The 25,483-nt window shown below is 41.8% G+C and overlaps 1 protein-coding gene across 1 annotated transcript; it reads left to right on the top strand.

Annotated features, from left to right (window-relative positions):
* Nucleotides 1–574: 574 nt before the first annotated feature.
* LOC150066284 (golgin subfamily A member 2-like) lies at nt 575–18,026 on the top strand. Its single transcript, XM_090328999.1, is given in 6 exon segments — nt 575–805; nt 807–2,033; nt 2,035–2,365; nt 2,368–3,266; nt 17,287–17,363; nt 17,951–18,026. Coding segments are annotated over 6 exon segments (2,841 nt in total).
* Nucleotides 18,027–25,483: the final 7,457 nt, after the last annotated feature.

The raw sequence follows: 25,483 nt of genomic DNA, 5'->3' as shown, positions 1-25,483 counted from the left end.
TTAGGTTGTGAAGTGAGGGAATGGATTATACAGTGATGTACGGTCCATGTGTCCACTCTTTATCACTATCTGAATTCTGGAATCTAGTCCCTGAACCAAAGTCACAGAGTCTACAGCACAAGATGGTCTATGATAGTGGCCTAAGAGTGACATCCCAGGATCATCAATGACTAAAAATGTACACTAAAAGTCATGGCCTTAACAGTCACCAATAAAGCTATGCAAGCTCCCAGCTACAAATAGTGACTGACTATCCCTCATGCCAGTGGGTAGGTTACAAATGAAACTGTCATTGAGTCTTTAGCATTTTGCCTGCATCACAAGACTCAGGCCACGCCTCTAGTTTTTCATGATTCTCTCTGACCAATGGGATGCAAGAATTGAGGCTCCGCCCACATTCCATGCTGCCCAGTAGCACTGAGATTCCCTCTATTAGCTCACATCACTACAGGAGCTGAGGGAGGTAGAGGTGGTGAGTGGTGAGTGAGCGAATCCAGGTGACATTGTAGATAGAGTTGGAGGTAGACAGAGTTATTAGTGATTGTGAGAAGTGAGTGGAGTTTAGAGCCTGGGAATGTGGCCCCCACACCTTTGCCGTCCCAGTGCTGGGATGTCTGAGCAGAGTAGAAGAAAAAAGGTAGCTGCAGGAAGGAAAATACTGCAGGAATACCAGCAGAGAAATCATCCTGATAGACCTGCAGCATCCAAGAACAAGAAGAACACTAAAGAGGGAGGTAAACCCAAGACAACCATTGTCAGGGACTGTCCTGTACTCAAGGGGGCAGCCCAAGACCACGCACACCCTGCGTCCTCCTCCTCCAAGGGGCACAGTCACAGCTGCTAGGGGCAAGGAGGTCACAGGTCACAGTCACACCGAGGACCTGGAAAGGCAATGCCAGCACCTGGTGCTTGCCCTGGACTCCAGCACCACACACATCCAGCAGCTGTACAGTGACATCCAACAACTGAACCAGGAGAAGGAAGACCTGCAGGATCAACAGAGGGAGGAGAACCAGAAGATGGCCTGTGTGCAGGAAGCCCTGAGAGCAGAGCTGGAGCAGCAGAAGCTGTGCATACAGATGCTGAGTTCAGAGAAATGGGATTTGCAGTCTGCTCTGGCCCACATGCAGCAGGTGGCCAGTGAAAGATCTTTGGAACAGGAGAGTCTCAACAGCAGCCTGCAGGCTGCAGAGCAGCGCGTGGCAGAGCTAGAGATGACCTCGTCTGCAGACTCCACCAAGCAGATGGAGGCCGAGCAGAACAACATAGAGCTCCTGAAACCCCTGAACCGTGTGAAGTTGCAGCTCCAGGCGAAGGCCAGATGCTGTGAAGACCTGGAGGACGAGAACACAGAGCTACAGGAGAGGCTGGAAGAGCTCCTGACCGAGAAGGCCGCCATGAAGATCCAAGTGCACGAGGGCCAGCAGGCACTAGAGGAGCTGGCAGCGTTGGAAAGTCAACTCAACCACATGAGAGAGATGGTGAGAGCATTGCAGTTGGAGAGAGACACCTTTGCAGAGGACCTGAGGGTGGAGAGGTGCACGGGGCAGGAGAAGGTCCAGCAGCTGGCAGAACAGGTGAGCCAGCTGAGAGAGGAGAAGGAGCAGGGGCTGGGGCAGGTGGGGGAGCTGGAGAGCAGGCTGGTGGAGCTGAAAAAGCAGCTGTCAGAGCTGCAACCCCAGCAGCCCCCCGCAGGCCCATGTGAGGCTGAGCAGCAGCTCCAGGCCCAGGCCCTGCAGTGGCAGCAGGAGCTCAAGAACATGCAGGAGCAGCTTCACAAGCACATGGAGGAGAACCACAGCCTTAGTCTCCAGCACCTGGAGCAGCAGCAGCGGCTGTGGATTCTGGAGAAGGTTGAAGAGTGGGATCAACATGCCGAGGATCTTTGCAAGATCCTGAAGACAATGGAAAAGGAGCATGAGACTATGAGATGCACCCTGGTGCTCAACCGAGAGCTCAAGGAACAGCTGGGCCAGCTGCAGGATGCCTTGCAGATGCTGAGAGCTGAGAAGGAGGAGCTGGCCAGCCTCCTGGCACGCAGAGCAGCAGGAGAAGACAACCCTGCAGGAGAAGCTGGCCAAGCTGGAGGAGAAGTTGAGAGAAGACAAAGAGATCGTTGGGTTGCAGAGCCAAGTGGCTGAAGATCTGCAGGATCTGCGTGACAAGTACCTGGCCCAGATGCAGGAGCTCATAGCCACTCGAGAACAGCACAGGGCCTCCAGCCAGCAGCTGAGCTCCGAGAAGGAGGCCCTGCAGCAGCACCTGCTGAGGCAGACCCACCTGCTGGAGCAGCTGCAGCAGGAGCAGGTGCAGAGCAAGATGCTGGCCCAGATGGAGAGGGACAAGTTCCAGGACACTCTGCAGTGCTGGAAGCCACCAAACATGAGAATGCGCAGCTGCGGGCCCAGCTGAGCTCCCTGGTTTTTCCCAGGGAAGTAGGAGGCCTGGGTAGAGAAGAAGACAAGGGTGAAGAAGCAACTGACCCTGATGGGACTGTCCCCGAGGACATGGACAACCCCCAAAGCATGTGTGATTTTTACGAGGAAGCACTGTCCATTGCAGAGTGCAAGAAGGCGAGGCTCTGCAGGCAGCTGCAGGAGCAGCAGGCCCGCTGTGGTTGCCTGAGTCAGCTGGCAGCCCAGTGGCAGAGAAATCTGGAGGGCCAGGCCATCTTCCCCAAGTGCTGGATCCCTGGTCTGTTTGGGAAGAGGAAGCAGGACACGCAGGCACCCAAGAAGCTGAAGATCTGCTTCCCCGAACACCTGGCCACCCAGGTTGATGGCCAGAGTGCAATGGATGACCTCCAGCGTCGCTGCAGCCAGCTGGCACAGCATGTGAGTGCCCTGGAAGAGACCATCGTTTCCTACAAAGAGCAGATGGGAGTCCTGGAGAAGCTGTGTCAGGAAAAAGACGATTGTGTGAGCCAGCTGTCCCAGGAGAAGAGGAAGAAGAAGAAGGAGCTGCAGGAGCTGCTGCTGTGCCTTGCAGGGGAGGGCACAGAGTGCCAGGACAAGATGCTGGCAGCCTCCCCAGCCCCTGCTGCCCAAGCCCCCTCAGACCTCTCAGGGCCCCTGAAGATGGAAGTCAGGGAGGTCCAGGGAGAGTTGGAAGGCGTGTGTCTTGAAGAAAACTTGGCACCTGTTCCTGGAGAACCTAAGGCGCCTGGGCCCCTGGAGAACCCCACGGCAAAGCCTCCTGTGCCGCTGCTGCCTGCTATGCAACCCCACCAAGAGCCTGTAGGCTTGGGCTATTTGATAACACTGATGGTAATTATTTAATAGAAGAATAGTAATGTGGTAGTATCTTGATTTCATATTACCTTCATTTTTATATAAAACTATTACACTGCAGTGTTGTACTCATGATATTAATCACTTTGTATGCTATGGTGGCACATTGGCTATACAGCCAATCACATTTTCAAAATGTGCAAAATTGTAATATTAGTAGCCAGTTTTCTTGTTTGACAAATAAAATGCCACTACAAGGATATTAAGATGAGCAAATAGGAAAAAGTGTAGAAAACAGGAGAGGATTCCTAATGAGGCATATTTGGAAAACAGAAAGTATGGGAGTTTCACAAATGGGGACACGGTGTAATTGCAAACCAATTTTCAAATCAGTACAGAATTGTAATCCTGAAAGGAGAATCCAAAATGATAAAAGAGCTATAAAATAGCGCACATCTCAGTGAAATTGACTGTAAAACATTCAATATTATTTCTTGAATAAATAAAATTTACTCCTCTTGTTTTTCTATATCCTGATTGAAGCTATAAGAAAATTGAAAGTTACATATAACACCTCTTTTCTTACTTAACCATTTGTTTTTGTATAGCATTAATCTTTTTTAAAACTTAAAAAAAATTATTGTCGAGGTAATTTATAGAGTGCTTATAGCTGCATTCGGCTTATAGTAGGGGCATACTTCTCACACATTGATAGCCCTTCTCATGTTTTTGTCCCCATTTCCCTTCTCCTGCCCCTTCCAATTTTGTTTCCACCTTCCCTTATTTCAAATAAACAAATAAACATATACAAAATATCAGATAACAAAGTCAGACATAGTAACAACATGAAATTAACCAAAGGGAGCCACAAAGGAGAAGTGAAATAACATAGTACATTAAGAACAACAATCACACAAGATAAAGATCTTGTTTCCATATCTTAGAGATTCGTTCTCTTAGTTTCATCCTCCATGACCTTATATAAGTTATGTGCTGTTGTAATCCTCTGCTAGAAGAGTCCTAGATGTATACTAATGATTACAAATGAAGAAAACCATTGAGCCTATGTTCCTTTAGGTCTGGCTTACTTCATATTTTTTTCCATCTACTTTTTTTCCATATATTTTTTATTGTAACTGATAAAAGGGTTACATTATATTTACCAGACAGAAGGTGCAGTACTTCACAAACATGGATACCCTTTCTCATGTCTTGGTCCTCATTTCCCTCCCTGACCCCCTTCCCTCGTCTTGTTTTCCCCCATTTCCTAGTTCAAATAACCAAATAAGCATATATACAATATATCAGATAACAAGGTGAAACACTGTAACAATAGGAGATAACCAAGGGACAAGAAAAGAGATGAGAGATAACATAGTACATTAAGGACAGCAATCATTATATGGCTTTTGTTTCTATATCCTGGAGGCCCTTTCCTTTAGTATCATACTATATGCCCTTATGTATCTAGGTTTTGTTCTATTGTAAATCTCTGCTGGGAGAGCCCAAGGCTTCTACTGATTATGACAAATGAGGGAAATCATTGAGCCTATGTTCCTTTGAGTCTGGCTTGCTTTACTTACTATGATTTTTTCTAAGTCTTTCCTTTTCCTTACAAATGGGGTGATGTCATTTTTTCTGATGGCAGCATAGAATTCCATTGTGTATAAGTACCACATCTTCTTGATCCAGTTATCTACTGAGGTGCATCTGGGTTGGTTCCTTATCAATATGGTAAATGGTGCTGCATTGAACATCCTTGTGTTAGTGGCTTTCGTATGTCCTTGTTTCTGGATCATTGGATAAACACCAAGGAATGAAATTGCTGGTTCACAGGGGAGCTCTATGAGGAGGAATCACCATACTGCTTTCCATAGTGGTTGATCAAGTTTACACTCCCACCAACAGTGTAGTAGCAATCCCTCGGGCCACATCCCTGCCAGCATCTGTTGTTATTAGATTCCTTTTTTTAAAATATTTTTATTGTAATTAATAAAAGGGTTACATGATATTTGCCAGATAGAAGGTGCATTAATTCACATACATTGATACCCTTTCACATGTCATGGTCCCCATTACCCTCCCCCACCCCCATCTTGGTTTTCCCCCCTTCCCTATCCAATTTCAAGTAACCAAATACAAATATATCCAATATATCAGATAACTAAGTGAGATACTGTAACAATATGAGATAACCAAGGGACAGCAAAAGAGATGAGAGATAACATAGTACATTAAGGACAACAATCATTCATTATATGGCTTTTGTTTCAATATCCTAGAGGTCCATTCAATTTGCTTCATACTATATGGCCTTATGTATCAAGGTTTTGCTCTATTGCAAATCTCTACTAGTAGAGCCAAAGGTTTCTACTTATTATGATAAATGAGGGAAACCATTGAGCCTAAGTTCCTTTGAGTCTGGCTTACTTCATTTACTATGATTTTTTCTAAGTTTTTCCATTTCCTAACAAATGGGCAATGTCATTCTTTCTGACAGCAGCATAGAATTCCATTGTGTACAAATACCACATCTTGTTGATCCATTCATCAACTGAGGGACATCTAGGTTGGTTCCATATCTTTGCTATGGTGAATAATGCTGCAATGGACATCGTTGTCCTAGTGGATTTAGTATGTCCTTGTTTCTGGACAATTGGGTAAATGCCAAGTAGTGGAATTGCTGGGTCATAAGGAAGCTCTATGTTTAGCCTTTTAAGGCACTGTCATACTGCTTTCCATAGTGGTTGAACGAGTTTGCACTCCCACCAACAGTGTAGTAGTGATCCCTCCTGGCAACATCCTTTCCAGCATCTGTTGTTATTAGTTTTCTTGATCCTGGCCATTTTAACTGGAGTGAGGTGGAATCTTAGAGTTGTTTTGATTTGCATTTCTTTTATGACCAGAGATGTTGAGCATTTATTCATGTGTCTATAGGCCATTTTTGTTTCTTCTTCAGAGAAGACTCTCTTTAAGTCTTTGGCCCATTTTTTAATGGGATGGTTGTTACTTTGGAGATTAGTTTTGGAGTGATTCAATTTTTTGAGCTGTAGATATATTTTAGATATGAGGTCTTTGTCCGTTGTATGGTTGGTGGTTCAACATACGCAAATCAATTAATATAATTCAGCACATCAACAGGAACAAGGACAAAAATCACCTAATTGTCTCAATAGATGCAGAAAATTCATTTGACAAGTTCCAACACCCCTTTATGCTAAAAGCTCTGGAGAAACTAGGAATCCATGGAACATTCCTCAATATAATAAAGGCTGTGTATGACAAACCCACAGCTAGCATTGTACTTAATGGCGAAAATCTAAAGCCATTGCATCTAAAATCAGAAATGAAACAAGGATGCCCACTCTCTCCACTCCTCTTTAACATATTATTAGAATTCCTAGCCAGTGCAATAAGGCAAGAAGCAAGGATAAAGGGGATCCAAGTAGGGAAAGAGGAAGTAAAACTATCCCTCTTTGAAGATGACATGATTCTGTATTTAAAGAATCCTATAGACTCTACTCCCAAGCTCCTTGAGCTGATTCAAAACTTAGGAAGGGTAGCAGGCTATAAAATTAACCCTCAAAATCAACTGCCTTCCTCTATGCCAACAGTGAGAGGAATGAGGCAACAATCAGGAAAGCAACTCCTTTCGCAGTAGCCTCAAAGAAAATAAAGTACCTAGGAATTAGCTTAACTAAGAATGTAAAGGACCTTTTTGACGAAAACTTTTAAACCCTGAAAAAGGAAATTGAAGCAGAACTGAGGAAATGGAAAAACCTCCCATGCTCCTGGATTGGAAGAATCAACATCATGAAAATGACAATCTTGCCAAGAGCTATCTACAAATTCAATGCAATACCCATCAATATCCCAATGTCATTCTTTAAAGAAATAGAAGAGGCAATCCAAAATTTCATATGGAATAATAAAAGACCCTGTATAGCAAAAACACTTATTAGCAGAAAGAACAGTGCAGGAGGAATTTCAATACCAAATTTAAGACTCTATTACAGAGCTATAATTCTCAAAACAGCATGGTACTGGCACAAGAGCAGGCCTGAAGACCACTGGAATAGAACTGAGGACCCAGATATTAAACCACAGACCTATGGCCACCTAATCTTTGACAAGGGAGCCAAAAAAATTGGAAGAAAGACAGCCTCTTCAACAAGTTGTGCTGGCAGAACTGGTTAAGCACCTGCAGAAAACTAAAGTTGGATCCTTCTTTGCACCCTGCACTAGAATTAACTCCAAATGGATCAAAGACCTGGAGGTAAAAGCTGACACAGTGAAAACTTTACAGGAAGGAATAGGAGATACTCTAGGCCTCCTTGGCACAGGTCGAAACTTTCTTAATAAGGACCAAGAATCACAACAAATCAGAGAAAGGCTGGATAAGTGGGACTGCATTAAACTGCAGAGCTTTTGTATGGCAAAGGACATAGCTAGTTATTAGATTTCTTGTTCGTGGCCCTTCTGACTGGAGTGAGGTAGAATCTCAATGTTGTTTTGCTTTGCATTTCTTTTATGGCCAGAGATATCCAGCATTTTTTCAAGTGTCTATAGACCATTCTTATTTCCTCTTCAGAGAAGTCTCTTTTTAAGCCTTTGGCCCATCTTTTTTTTTCAATACTAATCATTATTTTCTTATGTATACAATAGTATTTTATTTCTTGTCCTTAGACCACCTTGTAAGCATGCTTCAATATAACATAGCTTTCATTGTTTCGTAGCATTGTTTTCATGGATATCTTCTTTATTATATCATGTGTTTCTTTAAGAGCAGGAGCTGAATTCTGTTTCTTAAAGATCATTGTTTAATATGCCAGATAATAATTGATTCTTCTTAAGTGCTTATTAAATAAGTAAGCAATAGCTGGCAGGAAATGCTAATCAAGCCATTAAATCCAATTTCCTCTTTTATTTAATAGAACGCCAACCCACTCTAACCTCTCCACTCAGCTAGGCAAGCCAACATTTAAGTTCTCATCAATCAGATATAACTGAACTAGGTAAGTGACACTACCCTGTCACACTATTAGGGAACTAGCTTTGGTTATTTCTCTGGAGAGAGTTTGGAGAGATTCAACTTTTTTAGCTGTAGGTATATTTTACAAATGAGGCCTTTGGTGTATGATTAGTGAAGATTTTCTCTGTGGGCTTTCTATTTATCTTGCTAGTTATGTCCTTTGACATACAGAAGCTCTGCAGTTTTATGCAGTCCCATTTTTTTCAAACTTTCTTCAATTTGTTGTGTTTGCATAGCACTAATCTTGCCTGCTCCTTCATGACACCAAAATTTATCTATATACATGAGTTAATAGGTTTCTGAAAGTGTTCAAGTTACTTAAAACAGAATTAAACTTTCCAGAATTAATTGTTCCAGCTCTTTTTAAACTCCCAATTAGATAATCATAGCAGCCTATTTATGTTGTTTAAAACAACCCCAAGCCCCTTTGTTGGTTTGTATATGTAGTGAGCCCTTGGGAGTTGATTGCTGAATTCATGTCTTTTGGTTAGACCTGGTTGAGATAAGAAGTTAAGAAAACCAATAACCATTTCTTTTTTTTGTGTAGGTATTTAAGCTTTGACCTCCCTCGACCTTTGTCTCTATTTCCAGGTTTTGGCTGGTTCATTATATTTGCTACCAGGGCTGAGTTTGAACTGAGGTCCTGAGATCTCAACCCCCTTAAGTTTCTAGGATTAATTAGTATGAGTCCCTGGCACCTGGCAATGGAAAACCAGTAGTCTTGGAAGTAGCACATGGAAGAATGAAGATGAGAAAATACATCATTCTTCTACAAGTAGAAGTAAATATACACTTAAAAGTAACTTTAGAGAAATTCCAATATCCGACATCGGTAGCCCCAGCTTCTCTCTAGGCTGAAATCTGAGGAAAGGGTTGGTTAGTCAGCAAATGCCAAATGTGAGATTTTATTTACAGTTAAATCACCAAAAAGCCAGAAGTAGTGCTGTGGCTCAAGTTATAGATGCTAGCTTTCACGAAAAAAACGTTCTTGGACATAACCATCTCCAGGAGTTCAAGGCCCATGAGATGTGTGTGCCCACAAGTGGACACACACACTCAAAGAATAATTTAATATATATATATATGCATCTCTGTCTGTGTGTATATACACAAAACACATATATGAAAGGAAGTTTTCACTTTTGGGTAAACCAGAGCCAAGAAAATACAGGCCCCTGCCTGTTTTTCTAGCTAATCAAGAGTCTGATTTATAAAGACCATGTTTTGATCCTTCCTGGGTAGGAAAGTCCATGAGACTTCTTAGAAGTGGAGCTTTGAAAGAGCAAAATAGATTTAAACATTACATGGTTTAGATGTGTGTGCATGTGCGTGCATGTGTGTGTGTGTGAATGTGTGTGTAATGCAAGTGCTCAGGCATGTGCACGTGTGTACGTGTGTACCAGTATGGGGGTGTGAACTCAGGGTCTTGGGCACTTACTTGGCTTTTTCACTCAACACTGGCACTCTACCACCTGAGCCACATCTCTACTTTCGTAAGCAGGAGGTTTTCTTTCTTTTGTTTTTGTTTTGTTTCCAGTATGTCACAAAGTCAGTGTTGTAGCAGGGATTTCTTTTAGTAAAGCAGGGTTGACATAGTAATTAAGAAAAAAAGAAGCATTTCCTACTCCCACTGCAGGAAATGAGAGATAAGCAGTCATTAATGCAGCTATTTTCTGTTCTTTCTGAGGGGGTGGGAAGCACACATTGTCAGGACCTCTACAAACACTAACCAGTAGACAGCAGTGCTGGGTGGCCTGGGTGGCTGCTGCCCCTTCTTCTGTACTAGAGAGCCTGGGCCACCTGATCCACAGGGCCAGCAGGTGAGCTTTAGGGCTCCTTCTACCAGGTGTGCTCCCCAACTGTCATATGGAGTGTGTGGTAGGGTTTCCCATGCCAAAGGAGAGAGCATCTGAAAGGAGCCAAGGTCGTTGGGAAGCTAGACTGATTTTTCAGGTCTTTCCTCTTTCCAACTTTTTTTATTAAAAAATTTATTAACATTAATTTTTACATCATATTTCAAATGACATGTTTAACAAACAAATATTCAAGACGGGAATCTCTATACACAATCACTGGCACATAGTTTTTAGAACATAATCAAAATTAGGCTAAGGGTTTATATATTAGATACATACTAACCTATGTAATAAAATATGTTTTATGTCTATGTAGTTATGTTTATATTCCCAATACCATGTCCATATCATTAGGTATGCAAATATTGAATCCTGTCTCTTGTACTATTTGGATCTAATGGCCACATATTAAGGATACCATGCGCCTTTTGTTCCTTTGGTCTTGACTTGTCTCACTCAACATGATTCGCTCTAGATTCATCCACTTCCCTGCAAATGCCATTATTTTATCTTGTCTGTTGGCTATGTAGAATTCCATTGTGTATATATACCGCATTTTCTGTATCCATTCATCTGAAGTAGGGCATCTGGATTGTTCCCATTGCCTGGCTATTGTGAATAGTGCAGAGATAAACATAGCTGAGCAGGTGTCCTTATCATATCTTGGGTTATGATGTTCAGGGTAGATGTCCAGAAGTGGTATGGCGGGATCATAGAGAAGGTCTATTTTCAGTTCTATAAGAAACCTCCACATTGCTTTCCAGAGTGGCTGAACTAGTTTACAATCCCACCAGCAATACAGTAGGGTTTCTTTTTCTCCACAAACCCACCAGCATCTCTCATTGTCTGAGTTAAAACCTTGGTCATTTTTGTTGGGGGTAAGGGGGTATCTTAGGGTTGTTTTTATTTGCATTTTCTTTATGACCATAGATGATGAACATTTTCTCATATGCTTTTCTGCCATTGTAATCTCTTCTTTTGATAAGCCTGTCTTTAGTTCCCTTGCCCATTACTGAATGGTTTGTTGTGTTTGGGGGGGTATTACTTTCTTGAGTCTCCTGTCTATACTGGATATTAAGCATTTGTCTGATGTATTATTGGTAAATATCTTTTCCCAGTTGGTCGGCTATCTCTCTACTTTTGTGGCTATGCTTTTATCTGTGCAGAAACTTTATTTTTAGGTAGTCTCATTTATCCAGTCTCTCTCCAACCTGTTGTGACCCTGGGATTCTGTTCAGGAATCTTTTCCTATGCCTATGAGTTCCAGCGTCTCTCCTACTCTATCATGTAGAAGTTTCACAGTTTCCAGTCTGATGAGGTCTTTGATCCACTTTGAGTTAATGCTTGTTGATGGTGAAAGGCTAGGGTCAATTTTTAGTTTTCGGCATGTGGCTGCCCAGTTTTGCCAGCACCAATAATTGAATAGACTGTGTTTGTTCCACTGTATATCTTTGGCTCCTTTGTCAAATACAAGTTGACTATAGGTATGTGGCTCTATTTCTGGATCTTCTGTTCCACTGATCTTCTGGTCTGTTTTTGTGCCAGTACCATGCTGGTTTTGTCATTATGATTCTATAGTAGAATTTAAAGTCTGGTATTGTAATACCACCTGCATTGTTCTTTTTGCCTAGAATTGTTTTGGCTATTCTAGGTTTTTTCTTGTTCCTTAAGAACCTTTGGATTGTATCTTCTATTTCAGTAAAGAATGTCTTTGGGATTTTGGGGGGATTGCAATGAATTTGTGTATCAATTTTAGCATTATGGCCATTTTCACTATATTGGATCTCCCTACCCATGAGTATGGGATGTCTTTCCATTTCCTGGTGTCCTTTTTAATTTCTTTCATTAGGCTTTTACAGTTTTCATTAAATAATTCCTTTACATCTTTGGTTAATTCCTAAATATTTTATTCTTTTGGAGTCATTTTCTTGATTTGGCCTTCTGTTTGCATATTGTTGTTGTACAAGAAGGCTACTTACTTTTGCACTTTGCTAAAGTAGTTTATTAATTCTAGGAGTTTGGGAGTGGAGCTTATTGGGTCACTCGGGTAGAGGATCATGTCATCTGCGAATAGGGATAGTTTAATTTCTTCTTTCCCTATGTGGATCCCTTTGATGTCCTTTTCTTGCCTTATTGCTCTGGCTAAGGGTTCCAGCACTATATTGAAGAGCAGTGGAGAGAATGGGCATCCCTGTCTAGTTCCTGATTTTAAGGTAAATAGTTCCAACCTTTCACCATTTAGTATAATACTGGCTGTAGGTTTATCATATATGGCTTTAATTATTTTAAGGAATGTACCTCTTATTCCTATTTTTTCTAGAGCTTTCAACATGAATGGATGTTGTATTTTGTCAAATGCCTTCTCCGCATCCAGAGAAATTATCATATAATTCTTATCCTTAGCTCTATTGATGTGATGTATTACATTGATTGATTTGCGAATGTTAAACCAGCCTTGCATATGTGGGATGAAGCCTACTTCATCATAGTGTATGATTTTTAAAATTTGTTTCTGGATCCTGTTGGCTAGTATCTCTCATTAGAGAGATAGGCCCTGAGTTTGATTCCTTAGTACCACATACTTACAAAAAACCAGAAGTAGCACTGTGACTCAAGTGGAAGAGCACTAGCCTTAAGAAAAAGTGTCCAACACATGAAGAAATGTTCGACATCTCTAGCCATAAAAGAAATGCAAATCAAAACAACTCTAAGATTCCACCTCACTCCAGTTAGAATGGCCATGATTAACAAATCTAATAACGGCCGGGAGTTTGGCCTAGTGGTTAAAGTGCTTGCCTAGCATGCATGAAGACCCGGGTTCGATTCCTCGGTACCACATACATAGAAAAAAGCCGGAAGTGGTGCTGAGGCTCAAGTGGTAGAGCTCTAGCCTTGAGAAAGTCCAAGGACAGTGCTCAGGCCCTGAGCTTAAGCCCAGGACTGGCCAAAAAAAAAAAGAAATCTAATAACGAGGGAATAATAACATAGTACTAGAATTCCTAGCCAGTGCAATAAGGCAAGAAGCAAGCATAAAGGGGATCCAAGTAGGGAAAGAGGAAATAAAACTATCCCTCTTTGCAGATGACATGATTCTGTATTTAAAGAATCCTATAGACTCTACTCCCAAGCTCCTTGAGCTGATCCAAAGCTTTGGAAGAGTAGCAGGCTATAAAATCAACCCTCAAAAATCAACTGCCTTCCTTTATGCCAACAGTGAGAAGAACAAGGCAATAATCAGGAAAGAAACTCCTTTCACAATAGCCTCAAAGAAAATAAAGTACCTAGGAATTAGCTTAACTAAGAATGTAAAGGACCTTTTTGACGAAAACTTTAAAACCCAAAAAAAGGAAATTAAAGCAGAACTAAGGAAATGGAAAAACTTCCCATGCTCCTGGATTGGAAGAATCAACATTGTGAAAATGACAATCTTGCCAAGAGCTATCTACAAATTCAATGCAATACCCATCAACATCCCCATGTCATTCTTTAAAGAAATAGAAGAGGCAATCCAAAATTTCATATGGAATAATAAAAGACCCCGTATAGCAAAAACACTACTTAGCAGAAAGAACAGCGCTGGAGGAATTTCAATTCCAAACTTTAGACTCTATTACAGAGCTATAATTCTCAAAACAGCTTGGTACTGGCACAGGAACAGGCCTGAAGACCAATGGAATAGAACTGAGGACCCAGATATTAAACCACAGACCTATGGCCACCTAATCTTTGACAAGGGAGCCAAAAAAATTGGAAGAAAGACAGCCTCTTCAACAAGTTGTGCTGGCAGAACTGGTTAAACACCTGCAGAAAACTAAAGCTGGATCCTTCTTTGTCACCTTGCACTAGAATTAACTCCAAATGGATCAAAGACCTGGAGGTAAAAGCTGACACACTGAAAACTCTACAGGAAGGAATAGGAGATACACTAGGCCTTCTTGGCACAGGTCGAAACTTTCTTAATAAGGACCAAGAATCACAACAAATCAGAGAAAGGCTGGATAAGTGGGACTGCATTAAACTGCAGAGCTTTTGCATGGCAAAGGACATAGCTACTAAACTAATCAGGAAGCCTACAGAGTGGGAGAAGATCTTCACCAACCAAACAACGGACAAAGGCCTCATATCTAAAATATATCAACAATTCAAAAAATTGAATCACTTCAAAACTAACCTCCAAAGTAACAACCATCCCATTAAAAAATGGGCCAAAGACTTAAAGAGAGTCTTCTCTGAAGAAGAAACAAAAATGGCCTATAGACACATGAATAAATGCTCAACATCTCTGGTCATAAAAGAAATGCAAATCAAAACAACTCTAAGATTCCACCTCACTCCAGCTAGAATGGCCAGGATCAGGAAAACGAATGACAACAGATGCTGGAGGGGATGTGGCCAGAAGGGATCACTACTACACTGTTGGTGGGAGTGCAAACTCGTCCACCCACTATAGAAAGCAGTGTGGCAGTGCCTCAAAAGGCTAAACATAGAACTCCCCTATGACCCAGCAATTCCACTACTTGGCATTTACCCAACCATCCAGAAACAAGGACAGACTAAACCCACTAGCACAACAATGTTCATTGCAGCACTATTCACCATAGCAAAGATATGGAACCAACCTAGATGTCCCTCAGTTGATGAGTGGATCAACAAGTTGTGGTATTTGTACACAATGGAATTCTATGCTGCTGTCAGAAAGAATGACATTGCCCCATTTGTTAGGAAATGGAAAGACTTGGAAAAAATCATATTAAGTGAAGTAAGCCAGACTCAAAGGAACTTAGGCTCAATGGTTTCCCTCATTTGTCATAATCAGTAGAAACCTTGGGCTCTCCTAGCAGAGATTTGCAATAGAGCAAAATCTTGATACATAAGGACATATAATGTGAAGCTAATTGAAAGGACCTCCAGGATAGTGAAACAAAAGCCATATAATGAATGATTGTTGTCCTTAATGTACTATGTTGTCTCTCATCTCCTTTGCTGTCCCTTGGTTATCTCATATTGGTATAGTATCTCACTTTGTTATCTGATATATTGAATTTATTTGTATTTGGATATTTGAAATTTGATAGGGAAGGGGGAAAACCAAGACGGTTAGGGGGTGTTGGGGGGTAGGGAAACGGGTACCAAGACATGTGAAAAGGTATCAATGTATGTGAATTAATGCACCTTCTATCTGGCAAATGTCATGTAACCCTTTTACTAATTACAATAAAAAAAAGAAAAGAAAACAAAACAAAAAAAAAGAAATCTAATAACAACAGATGCTGGTGGGGTTGTGCCCAGGAGGGATCAGTACTACACTGTTGGTGGGAGTGCAAACTCGTTCAAACACTATGGAATGTGTATGGCAGGTTCTGAAAAGACTAAACATAGAACTCCGCTATCACCCAGCAATTCCACTCCTTGGCATTTACCCAATTGTCCAGAAACAAGGACATACTAAATCCACTAGCACAAGATGTTCATTGTAGCACTATTTGCCATAACAAAGATATGGAACCAACCCAGATGTCCCTCAATTGATGAGTGGATCAACAAGATGTGGTATTTATACACAATGGAATTCTATGCTGCTGTCAAAAAGAACGACATCGCCTCATTTGTAAGGAAATGGAAAGACTTAGAAAAAATCATAGTAAATGAAGTCAGCCAGACTCAAAGGAATTTAGGCTCAATGGTTTCCCTCATTTGTCATAATCAGTAGAAGCTTTGGGCTCTGCTAGCAGGGATTTACAATAGAACAAAACCTAGATACATAAGGCCATACAGAATGATGCTAAATGAAAGGACCTCCAGGACATAGAAACAAAAGCCATATAATCAGTGATTGTTGTCGTTAATGTACTATGTTATCTCTCATCTCTTTTGCTGTCCCTTGGCTATCTCATATTGTTACAGTATTTCACCTTGTTATCCGATATAATGTATATATGTGTATTTGGTTATTTGAAATTGGATAGGGAAGGAGGGAAAACAAGTTGAGGGGCGGGGGTGGTTGGAGGGAAATGGGGACCAAGATATGAGAAAGGGTATTAATGTATGTGAAGTAATGCACCTTCTATCTGGTGAATATAATGTAACCCTTCTATTAATTACAATAAAAATATATGAAAAAGAAAAGGAAAAGTGTCCAAGAACAGTACCAGGCCATGAGTTCAAGCCCTAGGACAGGCAAACAAAAGAATCTCACAGACTTCCTGCCTTGGAACAACATTCCTTAGATCTCAGCCTCCTGTGTAGCGAAGATTATAGGTCTAAGATGCCAGTGCCTGCCTGGAATAGTAAATATTTTATACAATTATATATATACCTCTCAAATGTAAATAGATATATTAAAATGTATGTAAAATACCCAATTCAAAAAGAACCCTTTATTCAGTTCCTGTTTGCCTATAGTTTCTGGGGAAGTTTTTTAAGTTTCCTGCTCCTCTTTGCTTCTTGCACTGTTTCCTCATTGGAGTAGTGCTGCTGTGATTCCCCTGGGGACATCTCCACTCCACTGTAGGCACTTACACCTCTGCAGTCCTGCTGGTGTGACCGAGCTGTCTGTGCCACAGACAGCTGTGCCCAAGAAACAATGGAACTGCCAGGCCTGCAACCTAACATCTCATCATTTTGGAAAGGTTCCAGTCTGTTCTCATGTTCAAGTTATACCTTAACAAATAACATATAACTTTGCCCATAAAATATTATTTAATATGCCATAACTGACCTATTGTGTGTGTGTGTGTGTGTGTGTGTGTGTGTGTGTGTGTGTGTGTGTGTGTGCATGTGTTAGAAGGGTCTAAAAGTAAGGACCTTGTACTTTCACTTCGATTTTTTGCTCAAAGCTGGCACTTTATACCTGAGCCGCACCTCAACGTGTGGCTTTTTGCTGCTATGTTGGATTTGTCTGCCTGAGCTTGCTTGAAATGGAGATCCTTAGATTTTATCCTGCTCAGTAGCTAAGATTGCGCTAGGATTGCAGGTATGCGCCTCCAGCACCCAGCATTAATCTAACAGATTTATACTTACAGAAGAACTCAAATTCTTATTTTAACTGAACCTAATAGGTATGCGGGAAGAAAATGTGAAAGGAGAGGTTTGTTATTGCTGTTGTCAATATTTGCGTCAGAAAAAGACCTAGTAAGCTCAACACCAAAAATATGTTGTGATTGTTCAGATGCAGAAAAAGTTTGAGGAACTAATTGTAAAGAATGGAAGGGTGAATAAGCTAAAGAAACTGGAATTGCTGGGATGGTACTGAGAACTCTTGAAGTTGATTCTTAGGAGCGTCTGTCTCATAGACACTTTGCCTTGCAGAGTGATTCGTTCTAGCAATGCTGACTGCTCTTATGTGGGAAATGGTAGGGGGGGGTGGGGAGAGAAGAGTGATGAGGAGTTGTGATTGGTCAGTACCATTCAGGGGAAAGTGGTCAGTAGGAACATAAGCCTAGTATGGTGGTACCCTGCTGGGATCCCAGTGTTTGCAAGGTTGAGACACGAGGATCATCAACTTGGGACCAGCCTTGTCTACGTAGGGAATCCCTCTTAGGAAGCAAGTGACCCTCATTTCCCCTATACACAGATTGCAACAAACCCCAATTTTTCATCTCATTACAAAAAAAACTTCATCAGACCCAGGTTTCAGAGTTCCCTGGGAAATGGAAATTCCCCTGAGAAGGTGAAAGAGAAGAGGAAGGAAGAATACAGACAGCATGAAGAAGTCCTAGGTCTCCAGGACCTGCATCCCCTCCTCTCTTGGCGAATGCCACCAACTCATGTTAGCATTGTTCTGTCTCCTCTCAAATCCCCTACTTTTTCTCATGTCCTCTTTCTCTGTGCAGGATGTGGGGAAGTCATAGCCGTGAAGTAGACACTCCACAGGTGTTAGAGCCCTTGGCAGATCTGGATAGTGGTTAAGTTTTTGAATGGCCATCTTCCACACAAAGCCATTGTGCCGCCTCGCATTTGGGAAGGAGCCGTTTATCTTGGGTATGTGGCTCTCTGCTTTTTTTTTCATCTGTGAATACCTCATATGTAGTCACTCATTCAGTCATTTATTCCACAAATGTATAGTGAGTAAATAGTATTCATCAAGACACTGAGTTTTCTATCCTCTATCTACCTAGGATTGGGGTTTTTCTACCCCCAAAGATATTCCATTCAGAATTTTCCTTCCATCTTCTAGGACCTAACTAAAAGCAATATTTACTGAAGGACACTGATATGATTTCATTTATATATAATTGTTTTTCTTCTTTTTGTGGGTCATGGGGAAGCCTGGACGTTGGCCCCGAGCTCTTCAGCTCAAGGCTACCTCCCCACTCTTGAGCCAAGCCCCATTTCCATTTTCTAGAGGTTAATTAGAGATAAAAAGTTTCAGGTCCTTTTGTGCCCGGCTGGCTTTGAAACTTGATCCTCAGATCTCAGCCTCCTGAGTAGCTAGGATTACGGGGCTGAACCACTAACGCCAGGTTATGTAGTTTTTTTTCTAAAATGTGCATCACTGGTAATAACTCTAACCATATGGCAAAAGCTTATGGCAGTCACACCCAGTTTAGCTTTTTGTTGCTAGTTAATCAGAGATAGACTCTCTCAGACATTTCTCTCTGGCCTGGCTTTGAGCCATAGCTTCCTAGGTTTCAGTCTCTTGAATACTAGAATTACAGGTGTGAGCCACAGGAAGCTGGCTGACTTTCTAATACTTGGAATGGTATGATTTTGTTGTAACTGTATGTTTTACAACTTTAGTCTTTACTTTTTCAATCTACTTGGTACTGAAGTACTAAGCTGGGATAGTGGGGGGGGTGGGGAAGGGGTTGTTGCAGGCAGTCTATGAGTCAGAACTAAGTGCCACACAGCATGTATAGGGAAAATGATGGTTTTGCAGCCACTAAGGACATGTAGAGAACTGAACAATCTTCACTTACCATTGCATGTGGCTGAAGGTGAGGCTGAAGTGGGTAGAGTGCCTGCTTCCAAGTGAGAGTTCCTGAGTTCACACATAAGGTCACCACACAAAAAGTGCTTTGAATTGAAACCTATCAGCTGTTTCTGCATTTAGAGGAGGGTCTCAAGCTTGCAGGCTCTTCATGAATAAATAAGGACCACATTTTTGAGAAAACACTGCACAGTATCCATTCATTTGAACAGACTATGGACTCTACTCTGCCCTGAGTTTCTAGATGCTGGCTGGACTGTAGTCCATCTGCTTAGGGCACCTGTGGAACGTTGATTTCTTATCTTTAGGGAAAGGGAACATGTGGGTTGTGTTGCAAATCCTGCAGTTCATTCTTTTACCCTGGCACCAGTCCCTGCCCCTGGACCAAAAGATAACCCAAATGAAGTTCCACTGCAGAAACCAGCTTCCTCACTTACCTTTCCAGACTTATACACATGTGCAAGGTGTAGTCCTACTACATATTAATCATCAAGTTAATATACTCAGGGTTCAGAGTTGGCATACACTACATATATAAATTGCCCCAATCTTAGGATTAGTCCAAGCATCAATGATAAGGTTGACTCAATAGTCTCTAGTATTGCAGTATTTCATTTTTTGTTGTTATATAATCCTTTTTCTTTCAGCTATTAAGTCACATAAAATACTATGGTGCATGTTTCATCACTTTATTTATATTGGGTCACAAGTATTGTGATAGACTATAATTTTCAGTACATTTTACTTTGGAAGTTTTGTTTGTTTTTTTATTCTAAAATAAACATTTATTTATCCCAAGTTCCATAAAAACAGCTTGTACAAAAATGATCTGATAGAAAAATATTTGACTCCATTACAGTATCTGTGGGTACACCATACTACTGCTGTATCACGAGTTAAAGCTTCAAAGAAATTGATTTATAATTAAAATATCCACTATTCACTGCAACCCACCTTTGGAAAGAGATTCTTGTGTGTTCTGAACAGACCAAGGCATTTGCTCACATTGGTTTCATTCACAAGGGGCTAGCAGGTGTGTAGGTGTGTAGGGGTGTGTGTGTGTCTCTCTCAGGACAGCTCTCTCAGGAAGGCAGGAGGGTGTGTATTGGGATCTTGCTGTACTCTTAGCTTCCCCTCCAAGGCTGGGGTCCAGGCTCTCGGGTGACAGAGCTGACCAAGGAAGCTCGGAGAGCCCTTCTCATTTCCTCAGATTGAGAGATGTGGAAGTGGGGTGCAGGTGCACGCCTTCTCCGTGCCACTGGAGTCAGACATTGGTTCCATTTCAAATGACACATGGGCCAGGAAAGCCCAGCTTACTCAGATAACAGGGAGCTGTGATTCTTCCTTTGACAGACTCCATGACAGGTGAAGGGACTGCTGTCACGGCTTCTCAAAGTTCCTGTGTCAGAAATTCTGCTGTCCTACGAGAGTCTCAAAGTAAGTCCCTATGAGTGACATGTGCCATCAAATGGTTTCAAGAGTACCCGACACACTACCCATGGTTGGGCGCAGCACAGAGAGCAGCATAGCTGGTCATAGCTTTCTTACTCACATCCCCTTGGTTCTCACTTTAGATGCCGGGCAAAGAAATTGAACTACCCAACGACCTGCAATCCTTACAGTTTTATTCTGTGGAAAATGGAGCTTGTCTATTAGTATGATGGTAACCAATAATGGATGGGCTGACAGGTCCTTTGGGAAAAAGTACCATTTCTAGGCTTGTGTGTATAATCATAATAATAAAGGCTTTGACTACTAATGACTTTCTGATCTTATTTAGCTCATTATGGGAAGATTAAACAAACGTGCTAGTCTTGATGAGCATAGACATGGTTGCATCTTCCATAAGACTGCTTCAACGGAATTCCTCCTGGGACTATCTTCTAAGGTATCAGTAATACATTATTACTGGTTAATGGGGAGACAAGCTCTCGATTTTTTAAGAGTACTTACATGAGTCATAGCCTTTGCCTCATAGATATACCTAAGCTTAAGTTTTCTACAGATTATTACCTGATTCAAATCTACATGATTATATTCAATCATTTCTGTTATTAGACAACAATAGGGGGAAGCATCAGCCATTTAGAAATCGCCATGGCACTAAACCCTGAAAGGTGTTTCATCCACATTCACAAACAAGTCAGTGTTCAATACAAGTGCTAACCTATGATTTTTCAGGACCTGTGTTAAGTGGCAGAAAAAAACTTGGATTTAGTTTATCTTATAAAAAGTAAAAAGGAACCAACATCACCCTTAGTTCTAGACCCTGGTTTTAAAGACATTCATGGTCTGGCCCATTGGGTCAGATCCTCTGAGTCTGACACTTCCAGCAACCTCAGGCTTTGGTATAAGTGACCACTGCTCACATCTGTAGTCACACAGTGCTTTTTTGAGTTGAATTTTTTAAGCCTGCACTTGTCCTAATTAGTTACACACAGCTATTTTTACACCCCAAGTTGAGATTTAAACTGAGTTTCTACTAAAAATTTCTGAACTAGGCTATGTTCTAACCAAAAATAATAATGATGGATTACTAACAGTGCATTAGGACTTAGAAATATTTCTCTTTTTTATTAAAGAATTTATTAACATTGATTTTTATATCATTTTTAAAATGACAAGTTTAACAAACAAGTGTTCAAGGAGGGAATCTCTATTTACAATCACTGGGACTTAGTATTTAGAATTTATAACTATATAGACATAAAAACCTATGACTCTATAGACATAATGTTTTATTTCATAAATTAATATGCTTCTATGACATACAAACCCTTAGTCTAATTTTGATTAAGTTCTAAATATTTCTCTTTTTATAAAAAAATTTTAAATCTTTCAATATATAAGTAAAAACTTTGATTATGCTACAGTATGAGTTGACATTATGGAGATTTGTGCAAACATTAAGACACTGCTTACAGGTTAAAGTGCCAGCCAGGGACCATCTAGAAAGACTGTATTTTCTATTGCCAGATGTTGGGCATTGGGCTTTTCCCTCTGGCTTAAAGCTAACAATCCGTCTGTCCCAGTCCTTGGGCCCGGCCTGGGGCCTCATGGCAGTCAGGCGCCACACTGGCAGGGGTCCCTGCACAGCTCCCGCAGGGAGTAACTGAGGGGAAGACAGCATGCCCGCCTCACACGTCTTCTCACACAGCCACAGGCTGTGTCCTGGTGTCGCTTGGGTCCTATGGCTGCCATCCAGATGCCCTTGCTTACATCTTCACCCTGGTAGTTCTTGAGCCTCCCGGAGTTGCCTGCCAGCCAGTCGACAAAGTCCCTGGAGATCACATACCTGAACCACAGGCAAAGGCAGGGTAGGCGGGGCTGGGATGCTCCAGCTCCTGCCACTTTCCCTTCCAATCCACTGCCCAGTTCAACCTGAAATTTCCCCAGTAAACGTTTGGCCCCTCCAGATTCTTCTGGGCAATTCTGCTAAGCACAGCCTCGAAGTCGATGTAACAGTCGTCATGTGTCTTCAGCAGCAACGCAAAGCCGGTGCTCTGCACGGTCCATGGGTAGAGGTTCAGTAGTTCTGCAGGAACGTTTCGGGAGGGGTCAACAACATCCACAAAGACAATGTCGTCACAGATACGACTCTCCTCCCGCAGCAAGCATCTTCCTCTCGGAGACTCTCTGAGGCCGAGAGTGAGGGCTGCACGCTGACGACACGGTCCTGATTCAAAACCGGGTGTGTGATGTTGAGCGGGCGGCAGGGGTAGGGGCCTCCCTGACTCCCACGGGCACCTCACCGCCGCAGCGCAGATGTCCTTGACTCCACACTGGATGCGGTGTCAAATGCAGGTGTTTCCTATCACATTTCGTCGTTCACACCAACTACCGCATCGTAGTGACTAGATTTCCACTGAGGAAACGAGGCCGACAGAGCTGCCGGGCCGGCCCCCGAGGCCCAAGCGGGCGCGGGCGTCGGGCGGCTGGGGAGCGGAGCCACCGCTCTCCGGGCCGGGCTGCGCCCCGCGCCGAGACCGAGGGGGCTGCGGACTCCGAGCCCGGCGAGCGACCACGCCTGCCTCGCTGGTGCCCAGGGCGACCCACGCCGTCTGCTGGCGCCTCGCCTCTCTCAGAACGCAGGCTGCGGTGGCAGCGGCTCTGCGGAAAGTTTTATTAGCTTTAAAAGTTACTTTCTATAGACATAATGTTTTATTTCATAAATTAATGTGTTTCTATGACATACAAACCCTGAGCCTCATTGTGATTAAGTTCTAAATACTAAGTCCCAGTGATTGTAAATAGAGATTCCCTCCTTGAACACTTGTCTGTTAAATTTGTCATTTAAAATATGATGTAAAAATCAACGTTAATAAATTCTCTAATAAAAAAAAGTAAAAAAAAAAAGTTACTTTCACTTGATGCTGAGAATTTGGCCTAGTGGTAGAGTGCTTGCCTAGCATGTGCAAAGACCAGCGTTCAATTCCTCGGTACAACATACAAAGAAAAAAAGCTGGAAGTGGTGCTGAAGCTCAAGTGGTAGAGCTCTAGCCTTGAGAACGTCCAAGGAGACTGCTCAGGCCCTGAGCTCAAGCCCAGGACTGGCACACACACTCACACACACAAGTTACTTTTGCTCTTGAGAACTTGCTTGCTGTAGCAACCAGCTGGTTTATATGAGACACACACAGTTGAATGCACAGAATTGGCTCATTGTATATTTGTAGATGATCCTAACTTGAGAAAGTAATCTTTCTCATTTCAAGACATCAAAGTGCACACATGGGAGCCTCTGGTGGTGAAGGATGTAAGCGTTATTATGAAGTTCACAGTACATGAGTAAGAAAACTGTGTTGTATGAATATGTCTATTGTTTACAGACTGTAATAGAAGGGTTTTGGCAGGACATGCAAGAATTGCAAAGCCAGGCATTGGTGGTTCATAACTTGTAATCCTAGCTACTCAGGAGGCTGAGATCTGAGGGTCTTGGTTCAGGGCCAGTCAGGAAAGCCCATAAGAGTCTTATCTCCAGTTAACCACCAGAAAACTGGAAGTGGAGCTGTGGCTTAAAGTGGTGGAGCACTTGAGCAAAAGTGCTCAGGGACAGTGCCCAGGCCCGGAATTCAAGTCCCATGACTGAAAATAAATAAAATAAAACCAAAACCCAAACCAAAAAAACAACAAGAATTGCCAAGATCTTGCAAAGCAAACATCACATTCCGATTTATGTGGAATCACAACATCTAACTGGTGTGCAGTTGTTTCATACTGACCTACTAAATTGTTTTAGTAGTGTTGAGTCCTGGTCTGTCTTCTTAGTCTGAGTCCCCAGCATAGTCATCTGTAGCTTGATATATTAGTAAATATATACTTAAAGAAAGAATTATGGCCAAAGGCTCATGGCTCACACCTGTAATCCTAGCTACTCGGGAGGTTGAGATCTGAGGATTGCGGTTCAAAGCCAGCCTGGGCACTAAAATGTCCGTGAGACTCTATATCTCCGGTTATCCACCAGAAAACTGAAAGAGGCTCTGTGACTCAAGGGGTAGGGTGGTGGCCTTGAGCTAAAGAGCTCAGGGACAACGCCCAGGCCCAGAGTTCAAGTCCCATGACTGATGACAAAAAAAGATTATAATGAAATATTCACACTATGGAGTTCTTAATTTTTAATATTTAAAGTAGGATCTTCAACAAGATAGTGTCAAATTCAAAATTCTCTTTGAAATAGAGCCAATTAAACACAATTATATACAAATTGCATGCCACCAATTCAAGCCCTAGAACCACTTCCAGTTTGGTGGTGTTAATTTAAGATAAGAGTCTCACGGACTTTTGTGCCTAGGTTGGCTTTGAACCGTGATCCTCAGATCTCAGCTTCCTGAGTAGATAGGATTACAGCCATGAGATACCGATGCTCAGCCTTAATAATGTTTTGAATTAATAAAGAAAATTAATATTTAATTAATATTTAATATTTAACTTCTATACAAAGTTTCCACTAGTAAATTTGTACTTGAGTTGTATGTAGCTATAAACCCAACAGAGTCAATTAACAAAATATGGCATTTTATAACCACTGGAATAATTTATAATTCTTCTAATTAATTAAGGGTTTTCCCCATAGTGATTAAGGAATTCACAAGGAAGGTGGGCTCAATAACTACACATTAGATGGAAACTCTAATGCATTCTTACACAGCCACATTCTTGTTTAGTTACACAGTTCCTCTTACCACTAAAAATACTTTTTCTTTCACTTTTATTAATCCACCTCCAGTTGTTAAGTACACAAGTGCGTTTAAAAGTTTCACACTAGGAAATGGGGACAAAAACATGAGAAGGGGTATCAATATAAAGTAATGCACCTACTATCTGGCAAATATAACTGTAACCCTTCTATTAATTACAATAAAAAATCAAGAAAAAGAAAGTTTCACACTATACTCTATAAATCTCTGTACTTAATAATCAGGAAAGCCATCAACAA

The sequence above is a fragment of the Megascapheus bottae genome, chromosome 2, assembly GCF_031878675.1.
Source record: "Megascapheus bottae isolate mThoBot1 chromosome 2, mThoBot2.hap1, whole genome shotgun sequence".
NCBI classification, from domain to species: domain Eukaryota; kingdom Metazoa; phylum Chordata; class Mammalia; order Rodentia; family Geomyidae; genus Megascapheus; species Megascapheus bottae.
Note: the sequence above shows the minus strand (reverse complement) of the source record. Positions and strands in the feature narration are given on the sequence as shown.